The sequence below is a fragment of the Daphnia pulex genome, chromosome 10 (genome assembly GCF_021134715.1).
Source record: "Daphnia pulex isolate KAP4 chromosome 10, ASM2113471v1".
Taxonomy (NCBI): Eukaryota; Metazoa; Arthropoda; class Branchiopoda; order Diplostraca; family Daphniidae; genus Daphnia; species Daphnia pulex.
This window is the reverse complement of record NC_060026.1, coordinates 6,696,044-6,719,703: the sequence shown is the minus strand read 5'-3', so window position 1 is coordinate 6,719,703 and position 23,660 is coordinate 6,696,044. Positions and strand designations below refer to the sequence as shown.

At 39.7% G+C, this 23,660-nt stretch overlaps 2 protein-coding genes across 2 annotated transcripts; one reads left to right on the top strand and one right to left on the bottom strand.

Moving 5' to 3' along the window:
* The first annotated feature begins 1,987 nt into the window (after window positions 1-1,987).
* LOC124206153 (pneumococcal serine-rich repeat protein-like) lies at window positions 1,988-19,385 on the top strand. Its single transcript, XM_046603831.1, has 7 exons — window positions 1,988-2,840; window positions 7,414-7,606; window positions 12,957-13,087; window positions 13,356-13,436; window positions 13,793-13,884; window positions 14,760-14,952; window positions 17,111-19,385. Exons 1-7 carry the CDS (start codon window positions 2,186-2,188, stop codon window positions 17,371-17,373), a joined length of 1,608 nt encoding a protein of 535 aa, XP_046459787.1. The 5' UTR covers window positions 1,988-2,185; the 3' UTR covers window positions 17,374-19,385.
* LOC124206154 lies at window positions 19,386-21,290 on the bottom strand. The gene is made up of 2 exons (XM_046603832.1): window positions 21,185-21,290; window positions 19,386-21,069 (listed from the first exon to the last, which is right to left on the bottom strand). Exons 1-2 carry the CDS (start codon window positions 21,197-21,199, stop codon window positions 19,825-19,827), a joined length of 1,260 nt encoding a protein of 419 aa, XP_046459788.1. The 5' UTR covers window positions 21,200-21,290; the 3' UTR covers window positions 19,386-19,824.
* Window positions 21,291-23,660: the final 2,370 nt, after the last annotated feature.

The following is a 23,660-nucleotide window of genomic DNA, read 5'->3' as shown; positions in this document are numbered from 1 at the left end:
TGACTCTTGCAGTCGTTGCTCTTATAATCTGAAACCACGATATTCTACCTAGAATTGAGCTTACCAAGAAAGACAACAATGGGTCATTCCTTTTTTGGTTGTTTTCAAGCTCCTAGCGACGAACCGAATGCAGTTCTCTTTTTTGGGTCAGAATGCAGTTTCCAAGTGACCGAATTTTTTTGGAACGATACAAGTTGACGAGTTTGATGTGGAACACTGGAACTGATGTTACTTGGAGAAAAAATCGACACGGTTGAGCGGCCGTGTTTCCGGATAGGTTGAGCTTTGACATGAGCAGCAAAGGCGGAAATAAAAGCCGCTCGTCTTTCCTTAGTAGCAAATACCCCATCAAGCGAAAACGCAATTATATACCCAGGGTGATGGGTGTTGATTCCTCTTGTCAAAAGCACAGCGTAGTAAAAAAAAAATAATAATAAATAAAAAAGTCCACCTTCATTTTTCCTTCCGTACTTCCGTACACTTCCGTCCGTCTCGGGAGGAAAACGGGAGATCCTTTTGGCGTCTTGTTTCCCCATGGAAACAGATTTTCCGATATCAAATGGATTCAGAAACTGTCACTGCTGCCATGTCCATCCTTGTAGAAAACGACAGAGAGAGAGGGATAGATTGAACCATATTGAATTCGCCACGAAGAAATGGTGGCCTATCTAAGCGACAGCTAAGCAACGTACTTGCTGGGCCATGTTGACTAAATGCTTAGAAATTGGAGTACGTAGCAAGACGTGGAGGTTCATGACCAACAGCACAATTGTCACCGCTCTCTAAGATTAGACAAACAGAAACTTTAATTAAGATTGCTTGTTAGCGTCCTGTGTGCACGAGTGCAGCAAGTGCAAACAGTTCGCTCATGATGAGACACGGCAGACGTCACGGAATAGAAAAGTGTAATAGACGTCTGCTGGGCTACAAGTCAACTAAAAATTATATGCGTGTTAACATACACGTATTATGCGCGTTAGGTTTCCTTTACGTGGATATGGTCCCGAATTTGATCTTCTTTTCCATACCCAAAGATCTTGTTGAAAGTTAGAGATCAAACAAATTAAATCCAGGTATGCATCGTTCAATAATTAAAACAAATGGCCTTTTATTGTGTTATTGTGTTGCGAATAAAAAGTTGATTCATTTAATCAGACGGCATCAGCTGTAAGTGGCTTAATCATGAGTTACGCACGCCTTGTTATCTATTCATCTCCTCTCATACTATACACAATTGTGTTTCAAGTTGAGCTGTTCCACGGATTGAGTTGTTCCTTGTTTGACAACGACCGATCCTTGACCTGCTGCTCGAGCGAAACTTTGTCACAAAGGTTTTCCCGTCACATTGTCATCAAGAAGTTAACTCTTGATATTATTAGGCCTATTTCACTTGGTTGTACTCAGAAAAAAGAGAAAATATTGGCGTAAAAATAACCGATTCTTTAAGCGCCAACAGGATGCCCCGGATAATTTAATGTATAAGCACAGAATGATACAGACAAAAAACAAATCAGATTACACAGTGGATTAAATAGTCTGAGAAGCTACTTATCCATAATGTAGTGCAGTAGTCGTTGAGAGTAGTCCTATTATAGCTTAATATGCTTAAAAAAAGAGATTTATAGTGCTTGGGCGCTCTTGGGCTAAATTGATTCCGCGAACATACAAATTCCGTTTTTTCGGTTTTACTTCGTAGAGTGAATCTGAATTTTAAACTAAATCATTTCTGGCTTCTTCTCTCAGACATAAAATAAACAAGCTGGACTCTTTGTGCGTATCGTCCGTCCAGTATAGATAGTAGTTAGTCACCTGCAGTATTCAGCTAGTAGACGAATTGCCCCCAGTGCTCAATAAGATGAGATATACCGAGGAGGGGGTGGATGGGCGTTGACGCCGGCGCACAGGGGTCCAGCAGCGACAAGCTCCGTCTGTGCGTACACTACTACAACCTATTACAACAGCAAGGTGCACAAGAGCTGACGAAATCAGTCACATCCCTGACCTACTGGGCGTCGGCTTCAACCCGTTTCTCTTCTCTTAAACTGTACGTGTCTCGTCTTGTTTGACTTTTCAGTCTTTTTTTGGACCCAAATTTGACAACAGTGGTGCGGACGTCATCCAGCATACTGCAGCTGGAAGCCCTCGTTCAAAAAAAAAAGAAAAAGAAACAAAAGAAAACAACAAAATGAATTCGCATCAGCAAATGCAACGGGTTTCCGAACTGCGGATGCGTCGCTGGGGCCGGAGTGAAGCCACGGCCAGCGCCAGCCTCAGCAGCAGCGAACTGGAATTGTCGCTGCGCTCTTCTTCGCTCAACACGTCCTTCTCCACGTCGGAGACCATCTGCGAGACGGCCACCACTTCTTCGCCATCCACCAGAGAGAGACGCTCGTACAACACCATTTCGCGCACGGCCTCCACGGCCGGCAGCGATTCACCGGTGAATTTCGAATTTTGCCGGGCAGGAAGTGGTACCAGCCAGTCCGTCTACCATGGCGGAGGCTCATCCAGAGCGGCGTCTCCGCTCCTGAACGGCAGTTCTCCTTGTCCCAGCCCCACATCCCGCAGCCCCAGGAGCCCCATGACTCCGCGGAGTCCACGCAGCCCGCGCAGTCCCTGTCGGTCGCCCAGCAGCCAGCAGCCTAGTCCCGGGCATCAGACGCCGCCATCGGCCAGTCCCCATCGCTACTCTTCGAGGCGGCGATCGGGAGTGCAAATCGGCAACCTGGCCCGCTTGGCTTCGCGACGATCCAGCCGCGATTCCGAAGCCGGGGAGCCGTCGCCGCTCCAGTGCGTCCGCAACACACAGCGCCGAACGTCAAACTTCCTAGAAATACCTGGTGAGTTTCTATAGACTTGATTATGCGAATATATACGTACATACCTACGCATGCACTTTCGGCATTTGCGTCATTTCGGCAAAAGTTTGCGCCATTTCAAAAAGGGAAATAAAAATCAGGGGCTGGCTACCATATAAGTTCACCTTCGTAATAATCACGCCCCGCGAAAACGAACGACGGATCTCTCCGTATTGTCCGGCGACGAGAGTGCGAGTGTGTTTTTTTTATGGCAGCGTGAAGGTATCACGCATTAGCGGAGTTAACAGCCAGGAGTGTGTAACGCTCCCAGACGCATTAGGCCTCGTGTCAACGTGCCGTTGAATCCTCTTTCACGGTCGTTTTTCCACGAATAAATCACGACGAGGCAAACACACACACACTATACTGTACGCCCTGCGCGTGAAGGAAATGAATTAAGTAACCTGATGGCGTCGTATCACGGTAGAACACACAACACCGACGAACTGCGTAGGTAGCAAAGCTATAAACATATGCATATTACATAATATAAATAATAAATGTTATTCATAGGAAACAAATGAAAAAGTCTTTGAATAATTGAATATCCTAGGAGCAGTATGCAGTATTTCTTCTTTAGAATTTGACCATTATCAATTCAGAGTTTCAAACTGTATACTTCAGCGGTGTAAGAGGCTTGACGAGAGTCCTTCTCTTCTTATGTATCTTGGACAGGTATTACGTTTTTTCTCTTCTGAACTTCTGAAGGATTCTTTGTAACTGGCCTTGTCCGTTTTTTTTTAAATTGTGCGGTGATTGTTGGTATCACCCGACAGGGAATCTGTTTTCTGTGGTCGAGGGTATACATCCTTTTGGGTCGCTGATGGGATTGTAATCATTCAGCTCTATTCGTGGAAGAGAGAAGAATGAAAAACATTATGATTGGGAGCAGCCAAGAATATCAAAAATTGAATAATACCTTCCTATTATATCCTGGATACATAGTAAGTCTAGATGTACAACATGTCGAGTTAAGAATAGGCGCAGGATACATAAAAAGAATCTTTTAAAAAAAATCGGTTATTGGTTTGGCAGGCAAATAAGTCGAAATACGTGATGAGGGAGAAAAAGAAAACTGAATTTCTCTAGCGCGCATGCGTATTTGCAGGGCCTAAATTTGTATACATATACAAACAGGGGAGCTGGGGAGTGGGAGCCAAACTCAATAAATATGAAGACCATTCTTCTTTTCGATGCTTTGAAAATCATCCAGCATCATCAAGGAGGGAGTCTGGGTTAAAATATTAAGAGAAATATACTAGTCAAGATCCATTCACGTATAAGAACTTTTGGCAGTTCTTGTTTTTTTTTTCCCTCCGGGGTGCTTCCTGAGAGAGGGTATATATGGTGAAATAAAAGTCGCTGACTTGATTAACTCGTCACATGAATATTCATTATCAGAACAGCAGCAGAGAGGACAGCACAAAAGCTTTTGGGTGCTGCTGCTGCATAACCGGACCCCAATTAATTTTGCTTTCAGACTTATATATACACATTGACAACTGGTGGCGCACAGTGCTGAAGGAAAAAAAAAGAGAGAAGCTTTCAGGGAAAAAGAACAATAGCAGCACCAGGCCTTCAGCGTTTCATCATATGCAAACTCGAGTTTCTTAAAGAATGAACAGGTCGGCGCCCCGCCATTCAATGCTCATTTTTATCTTCCGCTCTTCTTTCTTGATGGTCTAATGGAATTGTTCTTTTCAGACACTGACTTTCTTTCTTGCAAATGCATTTCTCCATTATACCTTAGGCTGACGCCTGCGTTATTCTTTAGACTCTTTCATATGCAAAATATAATTATTATACTACTTAATCGTGCAATTCTATCCCGTGACTGAATAATTTACTTCCAGTTTTTGAGGATACGGAAATTCCAAACCTTGTTCCAAACGGCATCAACAAAATAATGAAATCTTCATTATGTAACAAAAAGTAAAACAATTATGCATATCGTTCAGGAGGATTCCAGGGCGTGTATTAAAAATATCACGTTAGACCTCACTATTATTATAACTGCAAAAAGACTTGTAATCGAATTCAAACGAAATTCTCAATTTTTCTTGCGAAATTGTGTGAGACTTGAGTACCGGTATATCTGACATCTGCTGAGTCTATACCAAACAGGATGATATGTACATTGTACAATAGTGTACATCATCTTAATCATCTGGAGCCCCAGGGTCAAAGATGGATGTCTTCATTAGATGGCTGACTACTCGTTTCCGTGAACGTGTTCTGTCATGTTTGAAGGCACGAACGGCCGCTTCCTCATTATATCGCCCAAGAAATGGGTGGTATAACATCATCAATTCCGGGAAAGAAAATTCTGTTTTGTTTTATTTATTTTTTTTTTTTTTTAAGCTTATGGAACAGAAAGTGCTGAGGGCAAATTGCACTGCTAGTGATACATAATTGAAACTCCCACGAGACAGCGAACAACAATAGAAAAATAATAAGAATAAAAAACTCTCAGCGATCATTTTACGTACTTATTTGTGTTTGTTTAGAATCTTTTTCTCTCTGACCGTGGTACATCAGCATGAACTGAACAGAGCGAGGATTGGTTGTAACCGATACCCATGCTGTAACATACAGAATAATATTTTGAGCTCGCTCGTATAACCATGGGCAGAACTCGACAATGAGACGAAGCCGTCAGCCGTCAGCCCGTCATCATGACATATCAATTCCGCCTGAGATTGCGCTTCTGGATGGCGGATGTGGATTCGCGTGCGCAATGTGCGTACTTTCTCAGCGTACAGTTGATGCCATTCAATTGTTTCTGGAGATTTCAAACGAGAATCAATGTATTGATTGATTCGGGGGGAATGCTGAGACGGGGGACGTATATAACCACATTTGCGTGTCCTATTATTATCTATCTATGAAATATAAACCATTCAGCCAGCCAGGATGTGCTCGCAGATTCGGTTAGATCACGCAATGATTTCCACGTAACGCAATGTCATTTTCTAATATTTCGACAAATCATCGACAAATCTCATTAAATAACGTCTTTCTGTGCATTACGTTTAAGTACGAGATAACTTTTTAAAACTACATTCCTTTTTAATGGAAAAATCTAAAACAAAAAACTATAATCCCAACAACTTATCTGTAGACTAATATTATAAATAATTAATCGAGTTCTGAAAACTACTTTTCCAAACAGCACCTCGAAGATTTATTTGTTCGCATGGTAACATGCAAGTTCTCTCGATTTTATAAATTTTTACTAAGTATTAGGTATAAGCATTTTTGCTGAAAAATATTTTTACTTTTTTGAAAAGAAACATCTCCGTTAACCTGCAACAGCTGCTGCTGTGCTAGGAGCGAAAATAGCAGAGGGGGGGGGGGAAGGGAAACGTAAAGTTTTATTTCTAATTTCCTCTAGTCTCGTAGTCTTTGGCAAAGCTTTCTTTCTTTGTCGGCTACCTCTTTTATCAGTCCGATCTTAACAGAGAGTGTAAGCGTTATAGGACGTCCCCATCTGGTTTGTGATATTTTCTCTTTCTTCAGGCGGGCCTCATGGGTCCATACACTTGCTAGTTTTCACTCTCCCTTTTTTTTTTTGCGAGAGTCACTCAGTTTATGAAGAAAAAGGCAACAAGAAGATGAAAGACGGTACCGGGCACCCACAATATCCTGCGAAAGTGCCATCTGTTTACTACTTGCCATGCCATAAATATTTGAAAAAAACTGTCGCCTTATTCACATAAGAGAAAACAAGTGAAAGTGAAAACAAGTGAAAGTGAAAACAAGCTTACCTTTTCTTTTATCGGCACCTTTCAGGCTAGTCGCTCGAAGCGAAAAAATTCCCAATTTCATCGTTCCATCATTGGGTCTATTAGATGTTTTCCCTTGATAAAACCATAAAATAAGTAATATCATTTTAATCCGACAATCTTATTTTAAAATGAGGAAAATTTTTTTCTTCCCACAAAAAGTCAAGTGTTTAGAAAGAATTAAATTGAATTAAATTGAATTTGAAATTGAATATTTTGTCGTCGAAAATTTTTTACATTAACTGAAAAGATATTTATTGTACCTTCGAAAATTATAACTGCTTCACTCCAAAGGATTCTCAAAGAAAAAGGAAAATGCGTGCCGAAATGTTTTCTTCGTTGACTGGTTGACTCTTTACAAAATGGAGCTAATCCATCTTTGTCGTTGGTTGACAATCCTTTTAGCTATTTGGACAGCATTGCGTAACTTTCTGATGTAACACAACTGAGTTGTAAAATAACCTAAGGCGCGCAGTTGGGTACACCACACACAACTTTTGCATTTCCCTTCGTAATAATTGATGGCGACCGATTACACAAATAAGACAAGTTTTTTTCATGTCAATCTCTTCTTTGCCTTGTTTGTCGAACAGTTGGTTTTGTTTGTTAAACAGATGTTCATTTGCAACGCAACAAGCTGAACTTGGCTGCACGTTAGTTATTTATCAAAGGAAAATTTCTGTTTTTTTTTTTTCTTGTTTTTGTTTTGCCGTTCTGTTTACGATTTTCCCGTTCTTTAATTATTTGCCTCTTTGTATTGGCCTTTGCAGATCCGGTGCACTTCCGTCCACGCGTTTGCAGCTTGCCGGAGAACTCACGAGCGCCCTACAACCCGCGCTCACGTGACGACATCTACCGATTGCGCAACTTTTCCATCACCAGCAAAGGCGTGGTGAATCGCGGAGATGCAATCATCTCGCGTCATTCCCGCTCCAACACTAGCATCAATTCTACCCTCACGGCGTAAGTAAATGTGAATAACGATGGCGGGGGATCCATTTTCAACTTCTTCCCATTTGGCAGGCCTATACCTTACCGAATGGGATCAGTCTCTCATCCTCTTTGATGTTGGCCTTTATCGATTTCTAAGACGAATAAGAGAAACGTCAATTAGCGCACTCAAGTCAACAGACTAAAAGATTGGATATAACTCTGTCTAGAACCGTGTCTAATTCCACGGGAGAGTCCATATACTCGGTTGAGTCGTACACTGGTGGATGCAACTAGATGAACATTCGGAAAATGGCTTTCCACGAATCTGAACGTATAATTAATTAAAGGTCATTTTCAATCTAGTTAATGATCAAACTCAGGTAGCGACAAAAGTACGAAAGAACCGAGTTAGTAAACTATTTGAAAAATATGCGGTTGCCATGCAAAATATACACACAAATCGATATTCCTAAAGCTTTATTTTTTTTGTCATAGTGTTTACTTAACTTTTACTTAGCTTTTAGTTTATAGTTTGATACTAAAAGAATTCATAAAAAAAGCATAAAAAGGTGAATAAATACAATTAGTGGTATCGTTTCATTCCCATCCACTTCTGGGACTCAGGAAAGTACCTCTAAACAGTAAACAGCGTTCGCCTTTTTTTTAATGAATGTAACCCAATCAGCGAAAAGTAAACGGCGGAGCTTAAGTTTCTTGAACCCAGAAAGGGACAGTCCTCTTTAATTTTTATGATTAGGACTTTCACTATTGCGCAACACTTGTGAATAGCAAAGAGAAACATCGTGAATTCGCTGCTATAAAGGAAGCGCGATTTCTCTGTATACATGGAAACAGCAACCTTGGTTCCTGTTTTTTCTTCCGATTCTGTAAATATTCCTCCTGAATATGAAATATTATCTCCTGCAAAAATTATAATAGAACAATTGATTTTTTAGAAACACAAAATCAGATTGCATTGATAAGCTCTCCGAGAGCTTTTTCTTTGATACACATCAACATAGAATTTCCAATCTCGATGAATTTCTCTATTTATATGTAAATCGAAGGTTGAGGGGGAAACAAAAATAAGAAATAAGAAAAAATAAAAGGGACTCTATTATTGCGTATATTTCAGTCTCAGTCATCCATATACCATTTCCCTGAAACCTCTGGTGAGTTTCTCCTCACCATATTCTGTCTGTGAAGTGCGCGTCAACCTGGGCGTCAACGTGATCGACACTGGAGAGAAGAAAATCGATGGGTTCAGGGCGTTGGTGGTTCACAGTTTCGGCTTTTTCCATCTACCCCGCCAAAGAGGTTATAACCTCCAAGGGTTATTGAGCACGTCGAGTGCGAGAGGCTCGAGACGTGACGCGGATCTTCTTTCAAGATCGACCTCGGCATTCCAGTTATCTGGTGCTCAGTTCATCTCATCTGCAGAGATCGATATCTGTGCACTGTGTATGTGCAATTGACGTTGTTGTTTGTATGGAAAAACCCGAAATCCGATTTTCCAGCCAAGAAGTAAGTGGAGTCTAGTTGAAAGATCGAGGGTGAATTCAATTATTTATGGGCCAGCCAATAGACCAGCAAACAAAGAAACACCATTTACTCTATGCTGAATTCTTTACGTCGCCGCCCCTTTACAGTTTCTGAATAATTTAGTTATACAATCCAACGGAATTTCAAGAGACATTTTCCATTCAAGTTTACCTTATTACGTACTGCATAGTTCAAATATGAATGAGATGGGAAGTGGGCGGAATTGGTAAATATTGGTGCAAACGCCCGGTCTACTGGACAAAGAGCTATTCATTTTCCCAGGCAACAGGCATAGAGGGCAGATAATTAGTAAAAGGACGAGAGGAAAGGTCTCGTTACTTTCCTTTGTAAACCAGCCCCGCGGTTATTGATCATCGTGACTCTTGGACTTCACCAAAATAACTAAAAAAAAAAAAAAGGGAGATGAGCGTCACCCCTTCGAGGCTTCGACGGACATGTCGTTTCGTCTGACGGCCCCAGGACTCTCAGATCTTCCTTTAGTTGTTCCCCGACATCACCTTGTCCTTAAAATATCTACGCAATCCCATTCTCTCCCTTGAAGGAGAACAGAATTAAAACAAAATAAAAGGAAAAAGGGAGAAGGAAAAAAAGGAAACAAGGAAGAAAAAAAAAATGTTCATCACTGCCAGAAATCTTTTGGATCGATCCCGGTTCTTATATTAGATAGCGTTTGTGTAGGGCCGTAAAAAAGATTGAGAAAGAGAGGAGGGGGAGACGGGAAAAGAAGGGCAACAGTGCGGATCATCAAGGACTACTTTTAGCTAAGCTATAAGGTTCTACAGCCCAAAGATGAGAAATATATCAAATGCGTGATCCTTCCATTAATATAATTTTTTTCTTCGTTTTTTTTCTACGTCGGATCTTTTTACTCTTTTTTAACGTCTTTGATCTGTTATCGATTTTCACCTTATCAGTCGAAATCATTTCTCACTTCAGCATCTTTCTTATTTATTTTATTTTCCCCATTTCATTTGTCAGCTCAAAAGATTTTTTATATGGGGAATAGAAACGTTACGTAACTTATCTTATCTTCTAGAAGCACTCCAACATTTTACCTACTCAACGTGAAAAACAAAATAAGTGGTATTTTTCCGGTTGATTATGTTTCGAAAGCAAACACAGCGAAGCAATCCAATGCACCACAAGTAAAGTTGTTGGTATAAATAGGTCTATGAAAGCAGCTATTGAATGTGCAGATACGGTAGAGAGAGAGAGAGAGAGAGACCTGGTGGATTCTATTCCTTTGTTGACCGCTCTCTTGCCTCGATCCTAATCATCCATGCAATAGGAGTTTTGGACGTTGCCGAGTGGGAAGTTGGCGAACCATGACGACGACATGGCACACACATGGACGACAATTCACAGGGATCTGGACTCAGTTGCTTGAACGGGCCAAAAAGATCCTTTTCCCTTTGAAGTTGAGGCTTAAAAGGCAATGGGTTGGTCCTTCTTTTCTTAGCTTTCCCTGAATAGATTGAGCCACGTAGCGCACAGCTGGTAGATATATTATAGCCTGCGTGCAACAGGTATATGACTTGACTCATTCGGTCGTGATCTGCCGTTACTACGACAACAGTCGTCCCTTTGCTCAGTTTCCTATAAAGTTTATCTCCGGCCGGGGCTCGGGAAGGGAAAATAAAACCTACTGGGTTGCCATTCTAAAGTAGATATGTGTATAGGCAAAAGGATTCAATGTTTTTGATCATCAGGCTAGCAGCTAGCTCGCATCGGTTGTGTGTCTCTATGCATCAAGTCGTCAACAGTCAACACACAGTCTGACAGGGCCAACCTAAAGGGATCGTCGCTATTATTGTTGGTTCAGAGGAGGAAAGATCTATATTATACAACGCAGCAGCATCCAATTCGGGCCTTATATTCCCTTCGCGAACGTCTCGGCGAGAGTTCAGTAATGGGAAACAAAAGCTCCCCCCCAAAATCCATTCATCAACTAGACAGGGCTGGAGAATTATTCAAGTGGTGTCCCTGATATGAAGCTCTCTAACCTCCTCTATATAGACACGGAGATGAATGGAGGTGCACGCAAACATGTAATAAAAACGGAAGAAAAAGCGGAAGTGTGCGGCCTATGTCAAGCGCATCCGGGACGTCAACCGAGTTTGCCACCTATTATGTACAGAATACCTACTTAGCACTGTTAAAAAACTTCCCAACTATTTCGGGGTTAAACGCCCTAAATTCTCGGCAACTGAGATCTGGGGTTCCCAAACCCGAAATATTTGTATCGTATCGCAATACGAAACGTTCGGGGTTGTACAGAAGACAAATAAAAGATGCGACTTGGACCAGAGTCGAACCTTCAACCTTTGACTTGCTAGCTCAGCTCGCTAACCACTTGACCAATTGACTTATAATCATGATATATATTTATGAATTATATTTGATTTCCTGTACGTAAGGACTTAGAAAGTTTTATAGTCTTTGTTAGTATAGAAAATAAGAGTTAGAGGGTAGCGGGCGTGTTTGTCGAAAATACTAGTACTTAGACTTAATATTATACGTTAGAATACTTACGTTTTCAGAAATCGATATAATTTTTAAGGAAAGGGATGCATGCTTGAAAATATTTCAAGTTGGAAAATTGATCTACTTGACAAGTAGTTTGCAAATACTTTGATTAATATAAAAATGAATAAACTATAAAAATTTTAAATGTACTTGAAATAATTCTATCGCTGCTGCATAGTTTATAGAAAAGCTGAACTTTTCATTATGTCTCTGCCGGTTGCCGACGGGATTACTTTGCTAATCATGACTAAAATCTATGTCCCAAGTAGGCTTATATATTATACACTCCCTAAATGTCTGGCCATGCCCAAAAATTTGGGGGTAATTTTCCCCAAATATTTGTAGTTAAATTTGAAAAAATGAAAGTGGTACGTAAAACCCCAGAATTTTCGAAAAAAGTCAAAATTTCGTGCATTTACAAATTTTTGGTGGTTGACAACCCCCAAAAATTGGTACCCTTTTTAACAGTGAGACTGAAATATAAGGTTACATTTGATATATACTCGAAACGACTCGAAATGTGCCTTCTGTCTGTCGTGCACATACTCTGGTGACGGCAACAATAATTCCGAATGATTAATTTCCAGCAGGGTGAAAAAAACGGGAAACTTGTTTTCCTGGAATCCTGACAAAATATGAAATGATGAACACTCTTCTCAAAAGTAAAAGTTAACCCGTGACAAACACAGACAGTTAGAAATCATTTTTTACTTCACTTTCCAGTCGCCAAAGAAAGAAAAAAAAGAAAAAAGAGAGACAATAAAGAACGACAAACAAAAGAGGAGGATTTTAATGATGTACACGAAACCATTTTGCCAATTGACGAAAGAACTGTGCGACAGTAGTATACATTACACGTGGACACAGTATAATCTCGCTAGAAAGAAAAAAATCGATCAGGATTTGAGTTGCCGTTATTCACGTGTGCAGTAGAACGAGTTTTTACTGGTTTTTACGCTAAGCTTGGCTTGACATGTACACCGGAGAGCAGGGAAGAGCATGACAAAAAACAAAAAACAAAAAACAAAAAAAAAATAATAATCATTTGACTGATGTGGAAAGTCATTAGTGCGTTACGCTTTCAAGGTATTAGATATCTATACTACCGTACCACGCATTAACTTGGATTCTGGAGTATATTTCTAATATCTGTAGTATACGGAACGCCATATCTAGTTGGGGTCCAAGCTAATCGTGCTTCTACATGTCTCTGTCTAGTCGATTATTGGAACCACAAATTGTTCATCTCGTAATCTAATGTGCTAATGGGCTTCCATTTAATATTGAGCAGGTTGAGCAGTCGGAGCGGAAGGAGCCGGAGCGGTGAGCGTTCTTTTGGCGGATCTTGTTGCGGTTCCAGCTATGTCTCGTCTGAAGAGAGCTGTGATACCTCCAACACAAAGTATCGCGTAGTCATGCTAGGTATAAACTATAAACTTCAGTTTTACTATTGCAAAATTGACTTTAAAATTGAAATAGTTTAAAATAGTTAAAACAAATAATAAGCTACATAATTTTACCTCGTTCAAAAATTGAATCCCACTGCGATACAACGAGCGTTGCACTTTACTAGTTTTGTCTGTGTCCTAAAGTGAAAACACAAGTTATGGAAGGATTCAAGGATATGTACTACACCGATAGTTTCACACATTTCATGTTTTTCTAACAAACCTATGTATCGTCCACACAGGTGCGGCTGGCGTTGGTAAAACGGCGCTTGTTTCTCAATTCATGACGTCCGAATACATGAACACCTACGACGCTTCTTTGGGTACGATAAATTTGTTGTGGGCGGTTATTTATTCTCAATTGTATAGTGTTTGCGTTTCTAGCATAAGTCTGGAATACGCGTATATATACTAATCTGCAAGAGTCTTAGATTTTATTTGTTATACTGTATCATTTGGTTCAGTGTGAACTGTGGCGGATCGTTATATATGAGAAAGGTAGTTATTTGACGCCTGACGACGATGTAACCTTTTTTTTTATTTTTAAACTTAATTTTAAAGCCTTTGATTCATTGCAAAAAAATATCCATTGACGTAGATAAAGAACTAACATGAGATAACAAATAATAGGAAAAATTAATTATTGAACTAATTACATTAAAATTGAATTTGTGATCAGACGACGAATTTGGCGAGAAAACAGTCAGCGTGCTACTTGACGGAGAAGAATCTGAAATGATTTTCATAGACCACGCCAGCGCTGAAATGTCGGTAAGTGTGGGGCTCATATACATATAGCTAGAAGAACCACAATCTATAAATTAATCGTCCAATCTTCCCTGAAAAGAATTTTTCACAAAATTTTCAGATTTGGTTTTCACCTATTTCAAAAGACGATTCCTATAAATATTAGCCTACTCCCCTTACAAAAAAATTTCCTTTAGTAATCAGCTCCAATTAGCTTATAGCAGAATAAGCAAGTCTTCAGATCTACAGTCTACAGTTATCAATGTATCATAGAGTTATTGATCTCAGCAATGATACTTTGACCTACCTCTAAAATTGTTCCAATGTGTTGAAATTATTAGCGAAATATAGATATCATACTCTCAGAGAATTTCCAAATTAAAATATAATGATTTTAATCGTCATTTGCTGTAATTATTTAAGTCTCCCTCCAAGAAAATTTAATTGTGTGTCGTACAGTAGCGTTTGTAGAATAATAGTTACAGTTTTCGTTCGGTGCTAACGATCAGCGATATTTTTTGTTAGTGCTCAGCATAAAAGACATCAAACGTCTGTTTGTTTGTCAAAGAGAAATTAATGTCGAGCATGACCGTCTTGTTTTGTGTACCCTTTCATTTTGCATTTTCCCCACCCGATATGGAACTCAAGTCTGCGCATCATTGTGCAATTGTGGTTACGGAGAACAAAGGAGTGAAGCATTGACTGAGAGGCCATGCCAAACTAGGGTGTGTCTTCTATAGTCTTATGATCTTAAAACCGTCTAGTTCTCCTATGATTATTGAATTGCATTCCTTAGTTCACAGACGTTACGCAACGTATTTATTATCTTAAATTTACAAAACTCAGCACCTTCTTATTACGAATTCTTACCCGGTGATATCCGTCTTGGGTCTCGACAGGTGGAGAATTGCCTCACAACCTACGATCCGCACGCCTTCGTGCTCATTTACTCCATAACGGACCGTGGAAGTTTCCAGTTTGCCGAGGAGGTTCTCAAGTACCTGTGGCGAGAGTCATGCACAAAGGAGAAAGCCGTCATCCTGGTTGGCAACAAGGTGGATTTAGCCCGATCGCGAATAATAAAATGCGAAGGTAATGTATCATTAAACAATATTTGTTTTCCTTTTTCTAATGGTAGCTTCAGGCCAAAAGGAAATCCCACTAGCACAAATGAGATATGGCCATCTTCAATTATAGTAACTGATCTATCACTGTCTCTATCTTGCTCGAGGGCCATAGCACTTGCGATATACCATATCATCCTTATTGATTTACCAAAGACATTTTCTTAAATTACACCCGTGTCCACCATCGGGAAGTCCCAGGCAGTACACACATTTTCTTACTTAAACCATCGCCTCTGCGTCTTTTCTAGTGTTCGTGATAGACAGCAACGATCTAGAGGGACAGAAAAAAAAGTAAACAAGGATGACAGTTTTGAAACGCGAAGAGCAGCAACAAAGTGAAAATTGCTAAACTTTTTCTTTCGCATCTCTTAATCAAATCTGGAGCGCAAACAGTAGCATCGTGGAAATGGACAACTTACCGTTGCTTCTATTAATTCCGTGAATTCAATGACAGACATGATTAAATTTCGAGCGTTATAGATAAAAAGAAATCTACAGCGTAGACAAGTTACAGCGGAATGGTTTTATAGTAGTGCTCCGCGGTAATGCGATTCCATCTGTCAGGATGGATGGAAGGAAAATGTTGGAAAATAAAAAAAAGGGAAATAGATTAAATAATAGAATAAGTAGCAAAATACAAACGTAGTATACCGTAACTGTATACAGCCATAACATCGGACCTGTAGAAAAAATCAATACGGAGCATCCATCGACCGACGACCAGCTCCGTCCATTATCGTGGTGGAGCGGAGGGAATTACAACTAGTTACAAACCCACCTTGGTGTGAGGGGTGGGTGGTGGAAAAGTGCAAGAGGGCCGTGACTAATGGGCCTGTGTTTTATTTTCTTCATTCTTTGTTGTCTTTTCGCTGGCATAGGTAGTGCGTACTATGCGTATGAAGGATTCGCGCTATAACGGCCGTCTATAACAAAGGCGACAGTGCATCTCAGTTATGCCCCTACGCTATGTAGACCGTATCATGAATAATCGATCGTTTCGATTGATTAGATGCTCAAGAAGAGACACGCGCATAAAAAACAAACAAAACAACACTCTGTTTGCGACCAAACAGATCTTGTGGGTCAGAGATGAAGCTGTTTCGACCGTAGTTGAGTATCTCATTGTTCAATTTGCAATTGATCATTGCCGATGCGTGGTAATAGAAGCGTTCTACAGATAAATTATGAACAAAATACCAGCCCCGCTGTGGTATCGACCGAGAAAGTTGTGGATTATCTGCTTTTCTTGCCCAGACCATTTGTTTACCTTCTTTTTTTTTTGGAAAACGTCAGTTCTCGTAGAGAATTGATAGTCGCCTCGGTTCACACTAGCAGCAGCTTACCACTTTGGTAGGGTTTCGATCGTATACGTTATACAGGATGGGATGTGCGTTGCTGTTCTGTTGAGTCAACACAACCCACAAGTGTTGCGCAGCAACAGCAGTGCAAGCAGTTGTGACGAATAAAGTGTAACGAGTAACGACATATTCTATCGGCGACGCGCGATGCGTCTCTCCTTATAATCATTGGGCTCAAGCCCTCAAAACACAAAAGCTGTCTGTTTTTCTTGTTTGCATAATAATTTTGTTTTGATGGGTTTCCCGCTTTTTCTATTCACGCGAGGCCTGAATAAAAATAATTAAATTTGAATTTTGTTGTTTTACATTAAACATTTGCTGTTACCAAATCTTTGCATTCGGCGGACCACGCCCATAGATTATTTGCCGCTAGCAATAATTCTGAATAATTCGTATCTGATATTTTAATGCTACTTATGGTAGCCAACCACTCTCTTCTCATTAAAAATGACTGCGACTGCGACACTTGGAGAAATATCCTAATCCCTTCCCATTAACACAGATTTGATAGACCAACCAATTCTAAATTAATACTGCTATGGGCAAATTTTTAACATAAATTTCAAAATGACATGGGTTAATAAGCGGTAAGAGCTTCTCTCAACACTCGTCGGCCACATGGCTGAAATTGGTAATAAGTAACAGACGTAAATCGATTGATGTATTTTCAAGTGTTCCCTATTGTTTCAACCGGTACAATACTCGATTAATGAATGATATCAGCACGAGTTGGTCCAATCTTTTAATTCTTTTTGTTCTGCGAAGATGGCAAGAAGCTGGCTACCGAACATGATTGCAAGTTCATCGAGACGTCGAGCGGCATTCAACATAACGTGGACGAGCTTCTGGTCGGCGTACTCAAGCAAATCCGACTGCGCGAGGATCTGAACAAAAAGCGTCGCAAGAAGAAACTGATGGGAAGCGGCTCCCGCACGTCACTGTCACTCGGCGTCGCTCGTGACATTCTGCAGAAGATGTGTCTCCAAGACAATCGATCTAAATCGTGTGAAAATCTTCTAGTCCTCTGAAATGGTCTCCATTTCATCTACGGCTTTCCCTTTCAATCCTGGCTCGTTGTTCGTGGTTTTTCGTCCGTTCGTTTCGCTTGATATGCCGGGCGTTTAGCTTATAGACTTGGAAAGTTGCGTGTGGTCTTAAGTCGCCAAATATTTCTGAGCTCGACCGATCAGCTCTATGTACAGAAGAGCCCTCGTTACGTCTGGATAGCTGTCGGATGAGGGGTGCGCCAAATGATTACCCAACTAACAATTTCATGACCAATCAGCCATACTATTGTACACGCTGAATGCTAAACCTAACTTCGGTGAATTATAATTTTCCCTAGTCGTTCCTTTGAATCCTTTCGTTGTGTGACAGTACACGATCTAGGGCGATATAGGGATAACATTTTTATATGCTGCCACATCTCAAATTGTGCTGACGTTCCGTTGACAGCATGTTTATTCGCACCAAATTTTATTTCATGCCATCAGTTGATCATTCCTATATTTAATATTATAAAATTACAATATTTTGAACGGCGAGAATTATTATGCAGCTTGCACCTCGTCTTTTGTGAGTAAATAATGTGATTCAACGTCATATTTTGATCCCTTTTCGCTATACTTCAGCCAATTTTTCTCTCGACTTGTGAAATCAATTTCTACTCACAATCGAAAGAATTTCGTTTTTACGTACTTTCCCAATGGACCATATATAGGCTACATATACTATTGAGTTACCGTCTTTCAGGTCACGCCAAAAAGTAGCAGTATAGCACTTAGCTGTAAATTTTTTTTTGGTAAGCGTCGAAATATTTGCATTGGATATTTTTGTGTATTTGTACAAAAAAACGGCTCCCTCTTCAGTCTATAAGCTTTACAAAGTTATTACAGACATAAATAAATATGGAACACTTGAATCATCATATCAGTTGCAGGAAAGATGATTCCAGGTGATTCATAATCTTAGCTATAAATACCGCATAAATTAGTAGTCCCGCAATAGACATAACCAACAAGGCTTCAATACGTAGAACGTTCGGATTCTTTTGACTACATGGCCGTATTACCGGTACACCTCTTCGTTGGCATTTCTGAACCATCGTGGATTTTACCTGTATGTGTAACGGTAATTAATTCGCTTATTTTAACTCGATTACACTGACCATTGGTACAGTAGACGCAGGCGAATATTGACACACAAATGAAAAGTGACAACAAATTTTGTTTCTTGACGACTGAGTGGTAGGATAGAAAATTTTCTTGGCCTCCATATCATTAGTCCAGCGACGCTTATGTATACATGTTTATGTCTAAAAAGGTTCACGTTCTACCTATACTTCCCACTTGCGTTTCGGTTGGGGTTACCCAAACCAGCCTCCAATTCTTGGCCTTTCTTAAAAGAAAACCCCCCCCCCCCAAAACATCTTGATGGTGTCACTTGATTCCCTGCAGTGTGAACTTTTTTTCAAAAAATCTTATATTTAAAAGATTCCGTTTCCTTCATAATCTTTTATTAAGTATGTCGATCAACATGTTCCTGTGAGCCTCTTTGCTCCCTTCTACCAAACTTGCGTGTGGTATAATCTGCAGTAATTTGGTAAAATCCCAACTCTCCGATAATTTAAAGTATTCTACTTCTTTTGGTACGAAGACATTTTTTGTAATACACATTCTGCACGAAACAAGTGTCGGTATATACAAATTTGGTTACGAATAATCAATATGTATCAGGAGTTTTCCGTCTGATATTCCATCTGATTTAAACCTAATTAATCAACGAGCCTTTCTGATGTACATGATTTCGTGATTCCAGGATTTCGCATCAGAGACTACGTAAGTGGGTAATAACCACAATCCCTAGAATATTTGCTAAAATGGACAACCTATTTGTATTACCGTACCCCACTTCGGACATATCATGAAAAATTGTCCATTTATTACTTCGCTTGGCCCTTGGCGTGACTTGTGACTCGTGAACGAGTAGTAAAAATTTTCAAATCTGAAATACAATTAACACAAAATGAACAAGTCGAAAATTAATTTGTTTTCTTTATTTACAGAATTATCACCCTACTAAAAATAAAAGATAAACCGAAACAAACAGTACAACATAAAATACTGTATAGTATTTAAGATAGCAGTACTCGGAAACCATCGGAAACGTAATAACATGCGAAAGTCAACCAACAAAAGCAAGTTCACACCAAATAAAATAATGTTGTAAAGCTCGCACAGATGGTAATGTCGAAGGAGTTTCTCTGGTAGATTGAATCAATATGGCAAAATGAGATGTACAAATAATAAATGGAGATATGCATATGCTATACTGTTGTGCGTTTGGGTAATATCGGTGATGTCATTGCAGTGCCACAATTTAAAAAAAAGTAAAAATAAAAGAAATATCAAAGTATAATAAATCCATGTTAATAAAAATAACCCCGAGGACACAAAATTGAAATAAAAAATTATAATTAACTAATCAAAATTTGTCGACCGAAAAGTTTGACCGACTCTGGCCCAGTTGACTTCATGACGCAGATTATCGCGAGTGCTGGATATTGGAGGGAATCCTAAGGCCCTTAGTGTTGGAGGCGATCCGAACTTTTGGCGATGGTTGTTTCCATATAACGAATGCCCGGCATGAGGAATACCGTACGAGGTAGCTAGGTTAAATTTATTAGATTGATCGAACTGAAACTCCTGATCGAGAGAAGGAGGCGCAATCCAAGTTTGGGGTGCGACACGGTATATTACTCCTAACAGTGGCGGTAATATCTGGTAAACATTCTGATGTTTATCAGAGTTATGCGTTAATACCTGCTGACCAGAATTCGATTTCAAATCTATTTTCACTGAAGTAGAGGTGTTTAACGGCAAAACTGTAAGATTCGTAGACTTGGATATTTTTTCGGGTGAAGTCGATGAATGAGTCATAGATTTAGCTGCTGAAGAACTTATCTCGACATTTTCTGGGGCTTCTACTAAAGAGGGCGGGATCGGGCTCACCGGTTTATACGGTAATAAGGTTAGGGGTGCGATGGCAATTGCTGAGGCTGATGGAGGTATTGGAACACGCAAATGTAGATAGGAAAGCGGAACATTTACTGAACCGGAAGGCGAAGCGGGCGAGGAATCGGGTTTCGATGGCTCTGTCACTACTTGAGGCGGGGAGTTTACCAGAATGGTGAGAAACGGCTCCGATTCTATCATCTTAGGATCAATAAGAGAATCTTCTAGCTGGTGAGTTGAGTTTTCTGTGTCCGAGTTGGATTCAGATTCATCCAGGATGTTGAGGAAAGATGAAGTTCCAATAGGATCCGAAATAGGTAAGCTAGATATGTCAGCATCCAAAGGAAATGCCAGCTGCTCGACTTTGTTGAGCGCTGCTAGGTTAATTGGACTTATCTCTTCTTCGATTGTAGGTAGCGCAGTGGCATTAAAAGACTCGACTTTTGTTTCCGAAAAGTCATCAATTGTTGCTATGGAAGATTCGTTAGTATCTTTAGTATTCGTGACGACATCTTTTCCATGATCTGTTCGTTGATTATTTTGTCTCGTTAGCATTTCTTCGTTGCGAGTCACGCGTTGAATGTTGACAGGTTTTCGTGATGAACGACTTTTACTGTTAATTCCAACTAAACGAGAAGAGCTCGATTCGGAGAATTTTATCGACACTTGAAAAAAAAGCAGCCAAACAGAAACTGCTGCACCATTTCTCATCTAAAAGGGAAAGGAATATTTTCATCAAAATATTCATCATTATTGATTTGAAGCTAATTTATATTTTAGCCTATTTATAATAGAAAAAAATTGGTTAGCAAATTAACTAACTTACGTTAAAAAACTTCATGTTGATAAAACTATTGGTGCTCCTTCTGTGGTCAATAGACGACAGTCTGACAGAGTATGACCGAACAACATGCGTTGGACAGGCTTATATAGCGGCTAAAGATCGTTTTGCCATTTCTTTTTTCTCCAATCTCTACACACATGTTGACGTGAGCTGAAGAGCGCACCGCAAAAGCATCTTGTGAGTTTTTTATCCCGAAGAATGTGCGACAGAACGCCTTTGGCTATCATAGTTTAAATACGTTTTGAGGAAAGGGAAACTTGCCGTGATATAAGTCAACTGTCTGCCCCCAGCTGTATTGAGAAGTGGTGCTGGTGCAATGTGGAATGCGATTTCTTTCGTAGACGAGACTGATTTCTCCACTTAAATGTGAAAATATTTAATACTTGCTTCGTATAACAAAACCCTACTTCACTGGAAAAATTAGCATTATCTTGGAACCAAGAGCATCAATAGAGAAGAATAAATTACAATTTCCAAATTGTTCTTCATGTTAAAATAACAAACAAAACAAAAATAACAGGAAACAAAAACAAAAACATACAGGCCTTGTCGTGCTGTATTTTTAAATATTACGGCAACTTCCTGAGTTATAATTTTTTTACACACTAAATTTTCTGATTGAATCTTCAAGTGGCGTATAGGGCTCTTTCGGATCTGTTTTATTTAGCCGATTTATCTGGCAACGCAGCATGGTGCCGTCTCTTGGTAGGACGAGAACGGGGAGAAGAGGGAGAATGGGAGGAATGGGAGGGAGGAGGGCGTCCTCCCATTCTCCGTCTTCTCCCCGTTCTCGCCCTACCAAGAGACGGCGCCATGCCGCGTTGCCAGATAAATCGGCTAAATAAAACAGATCCGAAAGAGCCCTATACGCCACTGGCCACTTGAAGATTAAATACCGTTAAGTCGCGTTAAGTATACCAATTTATAAAATATGAACGAAATTTTTGTATTTTTTAATTTAACTTTTGACGCTGTTAATAGAGTATTCTTATGACGAAACATCGTTTATTAATATGAAGTCCTGCCAGAAGAGCAATCATCAAATGTTTACTTTCACTCTCGGAGAAATCAGCTAAAAACGAAAGTGATGCCATATCCACACAAGGCGTTTTATAGTTCACACAGAATTCTTCGTCCTTTAAACCCCTTAATACTTTTTATTGCTGTCTAAATGCTATATACTTTTTTACCATGTCATTTCCATCATTTTCATTTGAGAAGTTATGACATGCCAGGTTTGTCGAAGTTGGGAGGAAAAATTCGAAACACAATTTAAAAAATAGGTTTTTTTTGGGGGGTTTCGTGATTTATTTAGCTTATTTACATCGACACATTCGAGGCAAATCCGAAATGGGAGAAAAAGGAGTTAAAGTGAAATTTATTTCTGTTTCCCATAAGTTGACTATATAATAATAAAAAGGATGTCCGAAGAACGGGTAGGCCCTACGTCCGTTGCAAAAATTGAAATTGGGCCCGTTCGTCGTTTTTCAACGTCACATGGGCCTGTTATGAACTTTTTCTAAATCGTTTTTTTTTTTTTTTTTTTTTTTTCAATTAAGTTTTAAGTTTTTTCGTTCTAACTTTTCGTTTTAAATCAATTTACGCATAATGTTTTTTTGGAGAAGACATTGATATTATTCTTTTTTCTATGTAACATGTCCACTTGACTTGATTTTCAGCACTACCAACAGACGAGTATGCCTAAAGTGCGAGTTAGATTTTTTTTAAGCTTTTTATTCCCTTTTCGGAAAATTTGTGGCTTTCGTGCAAATTGTCCCTTGGATCCTGTCTGTGGTGGGAGGGCGTAGTCAAACTTGTTGACGCGGACAAATTGACGCGAAAATAATCCCGATCCGTTCAACGGATCGTGAGTGCTGGCGATTAAACCGCTTTTATCGTTTTTGCGGTTTAGATTTAGGGAAGGGGTCGATTTTTGGGCGGGGTTAAGTGGGAAGGGGTCGAATTTTGTGGGGGTGGAGGGAGTGGGTGGGAAGGGGTCGAATTTTGGGGGGTTGGAAGAGCGGGCGAGTAGGGGATCGATTTTTCTACCACACCGGCACCTCCTGGTCATAATGTAATTTTTGTTTCGCTTAAGCGAAGCTATTCCGTCGATGGCATTATTATTAACGTCGCGCAAATACGCTGCAGAGTGAGGCGTGCTTTTCAGGCATGCTTTTCTTGATCGACAGGATGGCGAAGCTGAATTCTTCCGGGCTAGTGGAGTAAAGTTATGCCAAAAGGCTATGTTAACCTAGAACAAATTGCAAGAATTGATTTTTTTAATGAGCTTTATTACTATCAAGGTAATAAATACTTGTTCAAAACTCCCCGAAGAAATAATTATATTTAATATTAAAAATATTGATTTTAAATAAAAAATTTCATTTAACTATAAATTTAATACCGAATTTAAAATATTTAAAATAAAAAAAATGAAATGATACCTTGTGATAGGCTA